Below are 16,942 nucleotides of genomic sequence, written 5' to 3' on the forward strand. Positions count from 1 at the left end.
ATTAAAGACAAAAATTAAAAAAAAAAAAAAAATGTGGGAATCAGGTAGGTGGCCAGATATGTATGAAGAACAGGGGCAGCAGATGTGACTGGATTAGCTGAGGTTAGTGCTGGAATAAGGCAGGAGAATGTGTAGAGTGTAGGGAGGGTGTTGGTGGGATGAGGTGCAACAAATTTTTGTAGCACGGAAAGGTATGGAGAATAATATTTGAAAATATGCAAGAGTAGGGCACAAAGAGTGATCAGTCTGAAGGTCTAGGATTAATTATATCAGTGGGACCAATGTGCAACATAAGATACTGCACCAACAATCAACACATTCATGTAGCCATGTGTTGTGTGAAAATGAGATGATTGGTACAGTGTGGCTCATAAGACAGAGCATGTGGTGCAGCTAGAAAGGTGACATGTAAACCACAAGAAAAAGAGAAAAGAAAGCATGGACAATGAGTAAACTAACGCATTAGAAAAAAGTTACAAAGGAAAACAGCACTGAAGGAAAACATCACTGGGTTGTGTGATGGAACCAAGCCATTGGGCAAAATCAAATGATGGAAAATCCAGGATGTAATGATGACAATATTGTCCATCCACATCACACCTACCAACGACCAGGAACACCTTCACCTAGCTGATATCAAGAAGTTCCTTCCATACAGGATAGTCACTAATGACTGTCACATCTGTAGTGACAAGCATCTCTCTCCAAACATATTCTGTGAGGCCCTCACAGATGAAATTACCTTCCAAACCTTGTACAGGAAGAGGACTCTTTTGCCTTATCTCTCCAGTTACCCACCATCTCCCAAAGTCCCATGATCTGGTCACAAAGGAGCACTCCCCTTATTTATGACTCATTACCATCCTTGACTGGAGCAACTGAATCACATTCTCCATCAGAGTTTCGACTACCTCTTGTTTTGCCCAGAAATGAAAAGCATTCTACCTGCTATCCTCCACTGCCTACTGAACTCCTCATCCACCCCTACTCCATCCTTGCTCACAACCACTTGCCTCAGGACTCATGCCCTGTAATAAACCAAGATGCAAGACCATAATTTGTTTCTGTCCTTCTTCCATCCCTTTCCCTGCTCCCAGTCCAGCACTACACAGCCTCTACATCTTTCCTCCCCCCAGCACTTCACCAATGCTGTCTAACCTCCTGACTGCACCTAGCTGCCCTTCCCTATCCCCACCACATTCCTGTATGCAGTTTACCATACCCCACTCTTACATTGCTATCCCTTCCCCTACCCACCCCAGCCTCATCCTTATAACCCCCTCAAATTGGTTCTCCCATCACGTGCAACTGATAGCAGACCAGCCAAAGTATCCAGGAACTGTGTTCATATGTGTGTGTGACATGTGCTTGCATGAATCTGTGTGTGTTGTCTGCTTTAAGAGAAGGCTCTTTGGCTGAAAGCTAACATGTTTAGCAGTCTTTTTGCTGTTCCTGGCTCCAACTCAATATCTCAACTATATGGTGAATAGCACTCTATCCTTTTCATAATATTTTCTTCAAAGTAGTGAGATACACATTGAATGAATTAGAAATGTGTTGGTCACGGAAGTGACTGGCTCTTATGAAATAGAACTGTATATTACATAATCACTATTATTGTTAATGTTAGCCTGTTACCAAAATTTAGTGCAGTTGTTAATTGTATCAGTTCAGTTGAAATATTCCAGCTTGTGTATTTCGTGATTGTTTCATCACCCTAGCAACAGGTCTGTGCCATCTTACCCTGTTCTTAGTTTGAGCACCAAAGTATATGAGCCATGACATTGCATTTATCATGTGAGCATAAATATGTACTTCAGGGCCACTTACACTATTTTTCTGTGTGAAGTTATGGAAGCAATTCCTCATTACTATGTAATTATGGTTTTTCATTTGCAGATATGGCCATAGGTGCATACCTGTCAGGACATGTGGCTGTTCTGAGAAGTTACCCTGACATTAGCCTACATGTACAGCTGAATTCTTCAATAAAAACAATTGAAAAAAGTAATCACCAATTTTTACTCACAGTTTGTTCTTGGTATGATGCGGCATGTGGTCCTTCAGAAATAAGTAAGTGAGTAATAATTAGGTAGCTACAGTTTAGAGCAAATTATATTTTTGCTTTTAAACATTGAAGTACACAAAATTATTGTCTAAGAATTAAATTAAAATAATTGAATGAACTGCAAAATTGAAATGTGTCAGAATAGGTGATCATTACTTTCATTTTTAAGGAGTACATATAAAAGTGAAAAAAAGAAAAAAGAAAACCTTTAGCACCTTCTTCACAGAAGAAGGATGGATAAGTTGATGGAGATTAGACAGGAAGGCAGGTCACTCAGGACCAGGTTTAGAGGAACCCACATGTTGTGAGAGTAAAGAGAGACAAATGCAAAAATGAAGGCATCAGAGGTAGTACATTGGTAAGCACTGTGCCAATTTCACTCCAAAATTTTACTAGGGACAATAAAAATGAAAATGGTTCAAGAAGAAGAGAAGTGAAATGAATAGTGCAATTAAGAACTAGGAGGAAAATGGTAAAGGAAAAAGGGAAAGCATTGAAAGAGAGAGGGGAAAGGGGGAGAATGAGATATGAAGATGAAAAATAAAAAGTAATAGAGTGACTATACAAATAGTACCAAAGAATGGGGAGTGGTCTTGACAAAAGGTAAGTTCAGGAGTAGGATGAACAAGGTCTGTGGGAAGGTTGGAGGGAAGACAACCTGGGAGGAGTTGTTGGTATAAATGTTCAGAGAGTTGGCAGATGTGCAGTTACACTTTCAGTTGATGCCCTGCCCATGCAGAACAGAATATGGATGTAGAAGGAGTGGAAATTTTCAAAGTACAGTTGTTTGTTGCCTCTTGTTTGGTTTTATATAATAGTAACTTAACTGAGATATAGGTCAATGTCACTGAATTTGGCTTTGTGTTTTGAAAACGAATCAATGAATTTGGATTCGTAGAAGTAGCTAAGTTGTCACAGGAATTGGAAGAACTCTCTTTCCACTTGATACCAAGCCACAAAAATATAATCTATAAATGTGTGCTGATTTTGAGACCCAGCACCTGTGTGTTGAAAAATTCCTCTTGCTTACAGCAGATGAAAAGGTTGCCATTGGATAGGGGACCTGGTTTACCATAATAGTCCAGATGATTTGTTTATAGGTCAAGCTTGCAAATGTGAATAAGTTGTTAATCCTGAAATTTATGGGTAACAATAAATAAGTTTTTAGGGAGACTTTCAGGTGGATCTTCGGAGAGCTACAGTTGTAGGCGGGTGAGGCTATTTGTATGTGGGATTTTTGAGTAGAGTGCAGTCATACTGAAATAGCAAGGAGGATTCCAAGTGGGAAAAAGAGTGAATTGATTTGAAAATTTCCAGGAAGTGATTGGTGTCTTTTATATTGGTAGGGTACTTTTAGTGACAGAGACACTAGCCATGATGGTTACTTTTCTGTAACTTGGGACATAGGTAGAAGGCTAAGTATATGGATTAGGAGGTGTCAGTAATTACATGGAAGCAGCTTTGTATCCTTGTAATGCTAATAAACCTTGTTGTTGTTGTTGTTGTTGTGGTCTTCAGTCCTAAGACTGGTTTGATGCAGCTCTCCATGCTACTCTATCCTGTGCAAGCTTCTTCATCTCCCAGTACGTACCGCAGCCGACATCCTTCTGAATCTGCTTAGTGTATTCATCGCTTGGCCTCCTTCTATGATTTTTACCCTCCATGCTGCCCTCCAATGCTAAATTGGTGATCCCTTGATGCCTCAGAACGTGTCCTACCAACCGATCCCTTGTTCTAGTCAAGTTATGCCACAAACTCCTCTTTCCCCAATCCTATTCAGTACCTCCTCATTCATTATATGTTCTACCCATCTAATCTTCAGCATTCTTCTGTAGCACCACATTTCGAAAGCTTCTATTCTCTTCTTGTTCGAACTATTTACCGTCCATGTTTCACTTCCATACATGGCTACACTCCATACAAATACTTTCAGAAACGACTTCCTGACACTTAAACCTATACTCAATGTTAAAAAATTTCTCTTCTCCAGTAACGCTATCCTTACCATTGCCAGTCTACATTTTATATCCTCTCTACTTCGACCATCATCAGTTATTTTACTCCACAAATAGCAAAACTCCTTTACTACTTCAAGTGTCTCATTTCCTAATCTAATACCCTCAGCATCACCAGACTTAATTCGACAACATTCCATTATACTCGTTTTGCTTTTGTTGATGTTCATCTTATATTCTCCTTTCAAGACATTGTCCATTCCGTTCAACTGCTTTTCCAAGTCCTTTACTGTCTCTGATAGAATTACAATGTCATCGGCGAGCCTCAAAGTTTTTATTTCTTCTCCATGGATTTTAATACCTACCTCGAATTTTTCTTTTGTTTCCTTTACTGCTTGCTCAATATACAGATTGAATAACATCGGGGAGAGGCTACAACCCTGTCTCACTCTCTTCCCAACCACTGCTTCCCTTTCATGTCCCTTGACTCTTATAACTGTTATCTGGTTTCTGTACAAATTGTAAATAGCCTTTTGCTCCCTGTATTTTAGCCCTGCCACTACAGAATTTGAAAGAGAGTATTCCAGTCAACATTGCTAAAAGCTTTCTCTAAGTCGACAAATGCTAGAAATGTAGGTTTGCCTTTTCTTAATCTAGCTTTTAAAATAAGTTGTAGGGTCAGTATTGCCTCACGTGTTCCAACATTTCTACAGAATCCAAACTGATCTTCCCCGAGGTCGACTTCTACCAGTTTTTCCATTCGTCTGTAAAGAATTCTCATTAGTACTTTGCAGCCGTGACTTATTAAAATGATAGTTCAGTAATTTTCACATCTGTCAACACCTGCTTTCTTTGGGATTGGAATTATTATATTCTTCTTGCAGTCTGAGGGTACTTCGCCAGTCTCATACATTTTGCTCACCAGATGGTAGAGTTTTGTCAGGACTGGCTCTCCCAAGGCTGTCAGTAGTTCTAATGGAATGTTAACTACTCCCGGGGTCTTATTTCGACTTAGGTCTCTCATTGCTCTATCAAACTCTTCACGCAGTATCATATTTCCCATTTCTTCTTCATCTACATCCTCTCCCATTTCTATAACATTGCCCTCAAGTACATCGCACTTGTATAGACCCTCTATATACTCCTTCCACCTTTCTGCTTTCCCTTCTTTGCTTAGAACTGGGTTTCCATCTGAGCTCTTGATATTCATACAAGTGGTTCTCTTATCTCCAAAGGTCTCTTTAATTTTCCTGTAGGCAGTATCTATCTTACCCCTAGTGAGAGAAGCCTCTATATCCTTACATTTGTCCTCTAGCCATGCCTGCTTAGCCATTTTGCACTTCCTGTCAATCTCATTTTTGAGATATTTGTATTCCTTTTTGCCTGTTTCATTTACTGCATTTTTGTATCGTCTCCTTTCATCAATTAAATTCAATATTTCTTCTGTTATCCATGGATTTCTACTAACCCTCATCTTTTTGCCTACTTGATCCTCTGCTGCCTTCACTACTTCATCCCTCAAAGCTACCCATTCTTCTTCTACTGTATTTCTTTCCCCCATTCTTGTCAATTGTTCCCTTATGCTCTCCCTGAAACCTCTGTACAACCTCTGGTTTAGTCAGTTTATCCAGGTCCCATCTCCTTAAATTCCCACCTTTTTGCAGTTTCTTCAGTTTTAATCTGAAGCCTGTCAGTATCTGCAGGCTTCTTCCATATATACAACCTTCTTTTATGATTCTTGAACCGAGTGTTAGCTATGATTAAGTTGTGCTCTGTGCAAAATTCCACCCGGCGCTTCCTCTTTCATTTCTTACCGCAATCCATATTCCTTCTCTTCCTTTTCCTACAATCGAATTCCAGTCACCCATGACTATTAAATTTTCGTCTCCCTTCACTATCTGCATAATTTCTTTTATCTCATCATACATTTCTTCAATTTCTTTGTCATCTGCAGAGCTAGTTGGCATATAGACTTGTACTACTGTCGTAGGCATGGGCTTTGTTTCTATCTTGGCCACAACAATGTGTTTCCTGTGCTGTCTGTAGTAGCTTACCCGCATTCCTATTGTTTTATTCATTATTAAACCTACTCCTGCATTACTCCTATTTGATTTTGTATTTATAACCCTGTATTCACCTGACCAAAAGTCTTGTTCCTCCTGCCACTGAACTTCACTAATTCCCACTATATCCAACTTTAACCTATCCATTTCCCTTTTTAAATTTTCTAACCTACCTGCCTGATTAAGGGATCTGACATTCCACGCTCCGATCCGTAGAACGCCAGTTTTCTTTCTCCTGATAATGATGTCCTCTTGAGTAGTCCCCGCCCAGAGACCTGAATTGGGGACTATTTTACCTCTGGAATATTTTATCCAAGAGGATGCCATCATCATTTATCCATACAGTAAAGCTGCATGCCCTCGGGAAAAATTACAGCTGTAGTTTCCCCTTGCTGTCAGCCGTTCGCAGTACCAGTGCAGCAAGGCCTTTTTTTTTAGTGTTACAAGGCCAGATCAGTCAATCATCCAGACTGTTGCCTCTGCAACTACTGAAAAGGCTGCTGCCCCTCTAAGGAACCATACTTTTGTCTGGCCTCTCAACAGATACCCCTCCGTTGTGGTTGCACCTACGGTACGGCTATCTGTATCACTGAGGCACGCAAGCCTCCCCACCAACAGCAAGGTCTATGGTTCTTCAGGGGAGGTACTAAACCTTATGGAACTCAATTTGGATGAAGCAATGGGGTAATAAGATGAGTTTTGTGTGTTGAGGTGTCTGAGAACCAACAAAGCCCCTCTGATAGATATTCCCTTGGTCAAGTACCACAGTAGTGGAGCTTTTCTCAACAAGAATATGATGTTAGAGCAGACTGCCTTTGGTTACTGATGACTAAAGACTCAGTTTGACTAACTTCTGGGTTCCAATGGTGTTTTAAAGAAGTGACTGTAAGACAATGCTGAAAGGCTTTCTTTCCTATATGGACGTCATGAAGCAGCAGTACTCTTTTATATAGACAACGTATATGACACTTGGTGAAGGCACAATATTATATGATGGTCCTATAAATGTGGTTCCTTTGGTAATGTGTTCATGTAATTCTGTCATTTCTATCACAGTGCTGTTTTAGGCACTGAATTGTTGAAGTTGGTGGTGTTCTCATCACCAATGCCATCAGTAACACAAGATCCACAGTAAGGATTCTCATGCAGTGCTCCATGTTTTTGGATGATTTGATTATCTTTTCTTCAAACATGGCTAGAGGGTGAGTGTTCAATGTATGGACCATGAAATGTACATACTTAAAGATTGTTAGAGCTCTCCATCATGAGGGAATCAGGATGACCACAGTACCAGTGCAGTAACCAGCCTCTGTGTTGATGTTGAAAAGCCACCATATGCCTTCTAGAGGCAGCTCTTCATGATGCATTAGGCACACAAGTTCATCACTCCATAATTATCAGTGTACAAAACTGTTGCTTGCACTATCATGGTATAGACTTTCAAAAGTCATATGTGAGGACCTCATTTGTGATTTGTGAAAAGTATGAGTCAGTAGCACTTGATGTCTGATAAATACCTACCCTAACCATTAGTAAAAACTTTTTATTGTCTTGGCTTCTGAAATCAGACACAATAAACTTAGGCCTACTCTTCGAGATGTGTTTTTAGTTCATTGCAAAATTTTAAGTGAACCCTACAACAATACATAAGTATCCACAGACAAGATATCTAGACTGGTTTCCCATAATTACCAGGAATGCCTAGAAATTAAGAGTATTCAATTCTTTAAAAACGGAAAAGGCAATAAATTTATGAAAAATTTACAAATAATCAGAAGTACATTAAACATCATTTTTGATATACTTTCTTTCATTCTAACTGCATTTTGTGATCTGAGCAAAGAGCTATGTGATATTATCATCAATTAAGACTTCTGCTGCATTTGGCCCAGTGTCTGGTGGCACTCTGGGCCTCATCATCAGCAAAAAAACTTTTTGCACTTGGAAACGACTACACAAAGGTGAAAAGATTAAAACTTGTAGGTGCCAGATCAGGAAAGTGAGTGCAGGGGTTTGTCTCCACGAAGAATTAATCCAAAAATTACTTTGTGGCATTGGCTGTGTGGACATGTGTATTGTCATGCATCAAGCACACTCCCTTGAGAAACATTAGCCTTTTTTACTCTGTATTTCCCTCTGTAATTTTTTAGGTTTTCATGATACTGCACAGCATTAATTATTTTTCCTGGGTGCAAAAATTTCATTGAGGAATCACTTTATAGACCAGAAAGACAGCTGTCATGATTTATTGTATTGAAATGATGGTTTTGAGTTTCTTGCTTAGATTAGATAGATTAGATTAGATTAGTTTTTCATTCCATAGATCTGTGCGGAGGAGATCCTTGTTGATGTGTAACATGTCAAATAAGATGATGAAGAGAAGGGATGTTGCCACTGCATTGACTGTCTTTTATCTCAGGGGTACAGGGACCACCCTCATTTTGTCATCAGTCACAATAATCAAGGGATTGTTCCCCTTGTATTTCACAACTTTTGAGAAATTCCCATGAAGATGTGAGGGTTTTTTTTTTTTTTTTTTTTTTTTTTTTTTTTTTTTTTTTTTTTTCCCCCAACATATTTGATTTTGTTAAAACTTTGGTGTGGTGCACTTCCTATTGCAAGAGAAAACCATATTATAATCTTCACATTGCAACTGGCAGGATTGAGAACAGAGAAATTCATTTCAGAATGCTACAATGGCAATAGCTTTCAACTGAGTGAGACAAATCGCCATATGTTCTGCTGCAAGCACCTTGTCTTTGAACCAGAACTACCAGCCACATCAAAAATATCCTTTTGAGCATCATAAATTCAACCCTGTACTCTTACTTTCTGAAAATGGCTTATATGTCCTAAAAATTTATGAAGCTAACGAGTGTTATGTGTTTTAGATAAATTTCTCATTTGCTCTGAGTCCTTGAGTGCATTTTACCCAGTATAATGAATGCATCAGGCACATAAATAATTCAGAACTCACTTAACCATCTACATCTAAATCATACTCTGCAAGCCACCTAATGGTGTGTGGTGGAAAGTACTTTTGTTACCACTATCTGATACCTCCAACCCTATTCCACTCACTGTCAGTGCATGGGAAGAATGATTGTTGTTAAGCCTTCATATTGGCTCTAATTTTCTCCTCGTGGTCAATAAGTGAGATGTATGTTGGAGGAAGTAATATGTTTTCTGACACCACCTGAAAAGTGCTGTCCTAAAATTTCAATAGTAAATCTCTCCATGATGCACAATGCATCTCTTGTAACATCTGTCAGTGGAGTTTGTTTAGCATCTCCGTAATGCTCTCTCACCAGCTAAACAATTCTGTGATGAAACATGCCACTCTCCATTGGATCTTCTCTACCTCCTCTGTCAGTCCTACCTCATAGGGGTTCCAGATAGATAAACAATACTCAAGAATTGGGCAAACAAGCACCGTATAAACCACAAATTTCATGGATGAGTCCCATCTCCTTAAGAGTCTTCCAATGAATCTGAGTCTGAGGCCTGCTTTTCCCACTATCTGTTTTAAGTGGTCATTGCACTTAAGGTCACTCTGGATAGTTATACCTAGATATTGTACAGCAGAAACTGTCTCCAGGTGTTTGTCATCAATAGTGTAGCTGTACAGTAGTGAATGTCGTTTCCTATGTATGTGCACCTCTGTTTATGTTCAGGGTCAACTGCCAGAGCCTTCATCAATTCACTGCAGCTCATTCTGCAAATTTCTAGTATCTTCTGGCACTGCTACTTTGATGTAGACAACTGCATCTGTGAAGAGCCTTAAAGAGCGTATGACATTTTCTACCTACAAAGTCTTGGAAAGGAGATTTTATTTTCTTTGATACCAGTGGAAAAGGGAATTCAGAAATGAGTTAGCATGTATGGCAGACAGCCAATGACAAATTTACTAATCTTCTTGTGGTTCAATGTGGTGTTCCCCTACGTGGTCTTGTCCCTTTTTTGAAGTACAGAATCAAGAGTCAGTGGGAAGAAGAACAGCTGGGAATGATTGACATCTTGCTGTCATTGATAAAACCTATACTGGACCATTGTATTGTTCTGTCCACCAAATTTGATGGAATGAATTTCTTATTATTCACTAAGCATAGAACACAGTCTAAAAATGCTTTTCTCTCTGCTCAGAGGTATTGTTTCTGTTTTGTATCCAGACAAAAGATAGAACCTAGCTTATCACTTGATCTGCCTTCTTGTTGCAGAATGATTATTAATAATTTGTAGGAAATATATTGAGCTTTCTAAATTTTGGCAGTGCAGCTGAGATTAAAAATTATTCTTTTTACAGAAACCTGCAATAGGAATGTTGTGTAAAGGTGATAACCAAGCATCTTTCAGAATCCTCTTCAGGGAACTAGGTGTAATTCATTGTACATGCCAGTACATATACACCCTCATAGTATCTACGGTTAATAACAAAAGTAAGGTAAACAACCCTATCTAGGACTCAGAATGGAGTTTTGTTCTCTGGTTCAGAGTGTATAACACTTTACTAGCTTGTGTCAGGTAGGAAACTGAAAATCAAGGATGTTCAAAAAAAAGTCAAAGAAACCCTCTTTAGACATTCTTACAATTAATCAGGCTATTAGGTCTCAGTAATGTAAATTTCACAACTTCAAATGCTTATATTAACCAGGTCCCAACTTTCACATAAATTCTTTGTTATAAGTATTAGATAGAAGCAGCAGCTGAGTAGTAGATGAAGAGATGCACTGGATGTTTTCAATGTCACTGCTTTTCTCCTAATATTCATAAACATGTAGTACATAAAGTAATTTATAAGTAATTCCATAATTATCAGTACGACCAATTAGCAGTAGTCAGAATTTTTGTTAGTATACTTTATGAAAGTAATCTGCAGCAGCTGCTTCTGCCTGTTAATGTATAGCTTCACTCATTTCACATCACTGAAGGCTCTCCCTCATGAAGGATTTGCTGGATGTAAAGTGTAAATGAATGAATAAATTAGGTAGTAGCGTAGAACGTGGTGTCAGGATCATACAATAACTATGTCAGTAATCAGTCCTCCATACCTTCTGAGCACTCAGTTCATTCTTTGACACGATTTAGAATGTTTGTTTACATTTATAGTTACTGTGATATACTTAAATTGTGAGAAATAATGAACACCAAAATTTGAAAGTCACTGTGTGACTTTAACTGGACTCTGTTTTATACCTTCTTAAATTTGACATGTTGTGACCATATTTGTCTTGAATAATTTTAACTAAGGCATTGATAACCTAACAAACAAACAAACAGACACACACACACACACATACACCACAATTGTAGTTCCTGTATGTGAAAGTTTCATTGTTTACCTTTTTGCAGTTTCAATTATGGGTGTGTTTTGTTTAAACAAAAATTACAATTTATTTAAGACGTTATGAATTTTATACACATGCTGCACTTTCAAATAGAAATTTAATTACTTTTGCAAGGCGTGACAAGGAACATTTTCTTGGATACCGAGTATTATCGAATCCACATACAAGATGAAAATGGGAAAAAGAATTTACATGAAGAAGAGATAATACTCCAAAATGGTCAGAGATCTTGCAACACATTTGATGTCTTCATTCATGTAAGTCACTAATTTCAATCAACTTTATTGTTCCTCACATATTCTATTAACTATTTTTAATGATCCTATTATATGAAGGTAATTATTTTTTTCAAGGAAAATAGAATAATGTTTAACTATAAAGAATAAATTTAATCATTTGCCATGAGTAAAAATGGACATATGTGATTCTAAACATGAAACTCAAAGATTAAGATCATGGATATGAACAGCTAAAGAGGAGTGTTCATGTTCCAGTGGATGGAGCAAGAAACGTAAGAAGTTCTGTTGTACGAGTCCTTAGTTTCTCCCAACATATAAAATGTTCAAATAACTTATAGGGATGCAGCACATTGGGATCATCAACAAATGCCAATATTTGGAAGGGAGCACACCCTGACATTTTCTGTGCAAAACTGCACCAAGTCAAAATATCAGCAGTGGTCCATAACATCACCCACTGCATTCCTGTGAGTTATTTGAACTGTCCTGTAATATTCATCCTTATGTTAAATTTCAGTGAGAAAATAAATGTAAGAAAGCAAAGATGAAGTCACATAGCAAAGTCATCAGAGAAGAAGATTGCAGGCCTGATATAATTTCTTATGATTATTGTGGAGAGAGAATATATGTATTAAAAAAAAAAAAAAAAAGAAAAGAAAAGGTTGCAGGTCCATATTTATGAATGAGTATGAGAAGTGAATTCACATCAGATAAGAAAAACATGTGTAAAAATATTTACATAATTGAATTTAAATGTTACTGAAAACTTCAAAGGATTATGAGACCTGAAGTGATTGTTGAAAAGTTTTCAGTTTTAGTTTTTGCAAAAAATATTAGCACATTTCTGCAGTTATTAGTTTTATGTAATAACAATGTTCTCAAAACTGTATGTTTAATATTATCTAATTGACAAATTGCTAAATATTATATCTATTGGGTAGTGGCCGTGAACAGGAGGTCCATTCCTGTGACAGTAAACATTTTCATCTATCAAATAAGTTTCATTAATAAAACACATCAAGTAAAATGCTCTTAAAAATTTTGTGAAGGTGATCCTTTCTAGATAATTTTACTCTTTTACAAATAAAGTTATTTTTCATGAATAATTTTCATTTCGATAAATAAATAAATTTCATTATGTGAAACAGTGGAAAGGACAAAATAGCAACAATTTGAAAACAATAGATCGCTACTCACAAACTAGAGGTAGCATAGAGTCACAGATAGGCGCAATAAGAAGGACTACTAACATTTAACCCTTTGACTGCTGGAGGTGCACGATCCACCTGGCACGCTGAGGTGCTGCAGCCTGCACTGTCATCCATATACCTGCGCTAATGTGCCTGACCCTCGAGCTGCCACCTGGGGCGGAGCACCCCTCGCTGCCCCACCCACCCTGTGCTGAACATTTCTGCAGTGACTGCAACTCCATGCGAAATATTGTGTCCTCTCACGGCTGATACAGAATACTCATAAATGCTCTCACTACATAGTTCCCCTGCAGGTGAATTACTACAGAATCAAACTGTCTGGTAAAACTATTTTCCGTCACCAAGAATGATATCTTACTTGTAGTTTTCTTGCACTATTTTTGTAGATTATGCCAAAAGTGACGTGAGTTGTTAGCTTTACATCAATAGTTTATTGTTCTTCTTGGATACCCGTTTATAATGTCTGCATTCATCTATGCGCTCCTCACTGTACTAACTCAAGAATGAATAAAATAAGCCATAGATTATAGATTATTGTATGTTATTTTTGTTGTTCAGAACATCGTATTACGTCGTTTATAGGAGAAAGCGACATATAGATCATCTTTCATATCGCACTACATCATCAGAATTTACTGTGAACAATGATGAGAACAATTTTACTTCACATCATTAAATTCGTATTCTGGTGTGATAAGAAATTTCACATGGCCTACTGTTTGTATTGCTGACTTGCCCGAATATTTGTTGCGCTTTGTAATTACCCAATTATGCATAATTTTGTTTCTTTGATGAAATTTGTACAATACTTGTGATTGTTGCATGTAAGTATTCAACAGGTTTTCCAACATTTCAAAGCTGTGAAATCTCTGTCTTTTTGTTAGCACATTAAATTCACTTATAGAGAAAATTCAAAGTCATGAACTGTAAATTTAGGCATTACTTTTACACTTTGTAAATATGTTTCCCATCCTTCTTTTTGATCTGAGCCTTGAACCGGCACTGGCAAAGTTTAAAAAATTTTTATTTTGTTTTTCCCTTTTCATATATTTTTTGTTTTGTTTTTTGTTTTTGAAGTTTTTTTTCTAATAGCATTATTGTATTCATTCTATGCTGCAATTAGTAATTCTATTTTGTGTGGTACGACACACAATGGTACCTTGCAAGTTTTACACTCGTACCTGCTTTCTCGACGCACTTTTTGTTTCCAGCAAACAATGCATCAATGCGTTTGCGCACTTTTCTTGGATTGCTCACTTGCTACAATGTCTGGAGAATGCCTTCCAACAAATCTTAGAGGATTATCATCAGAACACCTTTCTCTGCCAGCTTTTCTGTACTCTAATGCATATGTTTATGTAAGTTCCCTTACCAGTGACAGATGAAACTCTGCTATCATCATTTTATGACCTGTTAATGATCTGTGTAGGAATGAGCATTTAAAACACACAGATCTAGAACGTGAAAAAAGAACTTTTTATACCACTTCATTGCTTTCCGTATACATCTGACAGAGCTAAGCAGCGTATCAGAATGGTCAACTGCTCCCATATTCAAGTTATAATGTACAACGCTTTGTGGTTTCTTAATTTTTTCTCCAGTATTACTGTCAATCTTTCCTGTGTCAACCATTTCTGTGGTGTTACATGTGATCAACATCCACACTTCCCTTTTGTCGCATCACTTTATTGCAAGCATTGTATCAGTACACATAAATTGAATATCTCCACGTTCCAGTTTCTTCTGAAGTTTCGGCATGTTGCGTCTGTTCTTACGGATAGTACCACATGCATTTGCCCCATGACTGTGAAGCCAGGCAAACAAGTCTGGGCTTGAGTACCAGTTATCGACATAGAGGGTATGTCCATGTCCTAAATAGGGCTTCATACGTGTAGCCACTATGTCACCACTTTTCCCCAAATTGTGGAACTCAGTTTCTGTTGATGCCCCTGTATAAACAATGAAATCCAAGATATAGTCAGTCTTACAATCACATAACACAAATGTTTTTATACCGAATCTAGTCCGTTTTGATGGAATGAATTGTCTGAAAGATAAGCGTCTTTTGAATAATAACAAACTTTCATCAATGCAGAGTTTCTGATGTGGATTAAATGCACAATGGAAAGCTGTACGAACTTTATTGACAATGTTCCTAATTTTGAATAATCTGTCTACTCCAGTATTGCCAGAGTTGTCACTGAAATGTAACATTCTCACAAGTAACAAAAAGCGGTCTCTTGACATGAGTTCACTAAAAATTGGCGTATTTAGAAGAACGTCACTGATCCAGTATTCGCTAATTTTCAGTTTTTTCACACGAGGCATCAGAAGAAAAACAGCTATGAAACAATACATTTCTTCATATCCAGTATCTTTCCACTTTGTGATTCGAGAATGCACTGATTCGGGAATATTCTCCTTGGTGAATAAATAAAACCGATTCATTTCGTCAGCTATATATTTCATCAGTTCTTGTGTAAAGAGTAACATGAAAACTGACAGAATACTTGACTCATTCCCTATTTGACACACATGTCCTGACAGTGTATCATCAAATGCATGATTAACTGGCTGAAAGTAATTTTCTTTCCAATCAAATATATTACTAAGACATGCTTTCTTCATAGGTGTTTCACTATCACTTTCTGATTCTTCAGATTCAGAACAAGTAACATCTCTTGTTGAAACATGAGACTGCTTTGACACGCCTGCTAATATGGATGGTTTATGTATAGAGCTTTCGGACTCTGTGGAAGAGCTATTACTTTTGTCAAAATCAAGTAGTTCACCATCATTGTCGCTCCCCATAAGACTCTCCAGGATTTCTTCCTCAGTGCAACCACGACGTCTTGCCATTTTCCTTGTAAAATACAGGACGTGAAGAACACTGATGTAAATTCCGATGAACTGTGAACTGTAGTGCGAAGCATAGGCTCACAACAGACAAGCTAGTTGCCAGAACTGCGAAAGGCTACTGAGACATGGGACGGGAAGTCCGCTGTCCGAGTTATCTCCTCATCAGCGGTCAGGTAGCGGCGTGCCTATACTAGTCATCAGTGCTCAGTGGCCGGCAAGCAGGTGTGACTTAACTCGTCAACAGCACTTAGGAGAAAACCGGCGGCCGTGACTATATCATCATTAGCACCCAGGGAGCGGCACGCAGCATGACAAGTAAACTCGTCAACAGCAATCGAAGGGTTAAGCTTTTGGACAAAAAAGTCCTTGATCTAGAACAGGAAACATGCACAAATTCACACAAGGACAACTCACTCATACACTGCCATTTTCTCCGGGTGCTGGCTGTTCAGCATCAGAGATTGGTGATGGGAGTCATGTGTGTTAGTTGTGCTTGTGTGAATGTGTGTATGTTTTCTGTTTCATTATGAAGTATTTAAGCTTAAAAGCTGTATATAAATGAAATACTGTAAAACAATCACACTAAATTATTCTCCTTTATAAACTATTTTATCAACAACTCATGTTTACAAATATCTTATAAGCTGTCTTTTTGAACAATGCTTTTAATTTAACTGTCAAAATGGACAATTATGAAAACTGCCACAGAATTGTCAGGAATGGCAAACAGTGAACTCTTTCTAAAAGACTTACTTTGACAATATATGCCCTGCATTTAATTACTGTGGCTGCTGATATGGATACTATCAAAGTTGCATATTGTGGCTGTTTCCACTCAGTCATATCATACGACATAATTTTCTGTGAGAATCAATATTTAGGTAAAAAAATCTTTATTGCTCAAAAGACAGCATCTAGAATTGTGAATGGCATCTTTCAAGATCTTTTTGCAGAAACTTATTCCATAAGTACCAAATATGAACCACTACATTTCAGTGCTTTTAGATTTAATAGTGCATACCACAATCATAGTGAAAGGTCTAAAAAGACTTACATAGAGGTCTAAAACCTCTAAGTCTTGTACAAGAAGGTGTTCATTATTCTGCCTCAAAAACATTTCTATCAGATATTAAAGTTCACATTAATGCCTTGCTTGCATTTAAATATAACTTAAGAAAATGCCTTTTATGAAAGTGTTTCTA

General features: G+C 37.7%; 1 protein-coding gene across 2 annotated transcripts in view; it reads left to right on the forward strand.

Moving 5' to 3' along the window:
- Positions 1–16,942, forward strand: part of LOC126260885 (integrin alpha-4-like) — a 534,755-nt gene that overhangs the window by 274,282 nt on the left and 243,531 nt on the right. For both annotated transcript variants that reach the window (XR_007546657.1, XM_049958327.1), the window contains exons 12-13: positions 1,900–2,073; positions 11,546–11,688. Coding sequence is in view for 1 of the 2 variants with exons in the window: in XM_049958327.1 (XP_049814284.1) it covers positions 1,900–2,073; positions 11,546–11,688 (317 nt within the window). In the remaining variant the exon portion in view is untranslated. The remainder of the gene's footprint in view (positions 1–1,899; positions 2,074–11,545; positions 11,689–16,942) is intronic.

Source organism: Schistocerca nitens, chromosome 5, assembly GCF_023898315.1.
Source record: "Schistocerca nitens isolate TAMUIC-IGC-003100 chromosome 5, iqSchNite1.1, whole genome shotgun sequence".
Classification (NCBI taxonomy): Eukaryota; Metazoa; Arthropoda; class Insecta; order Orthoptera; family Acrididae; genus Schistocerca; species Schistocerca nitens.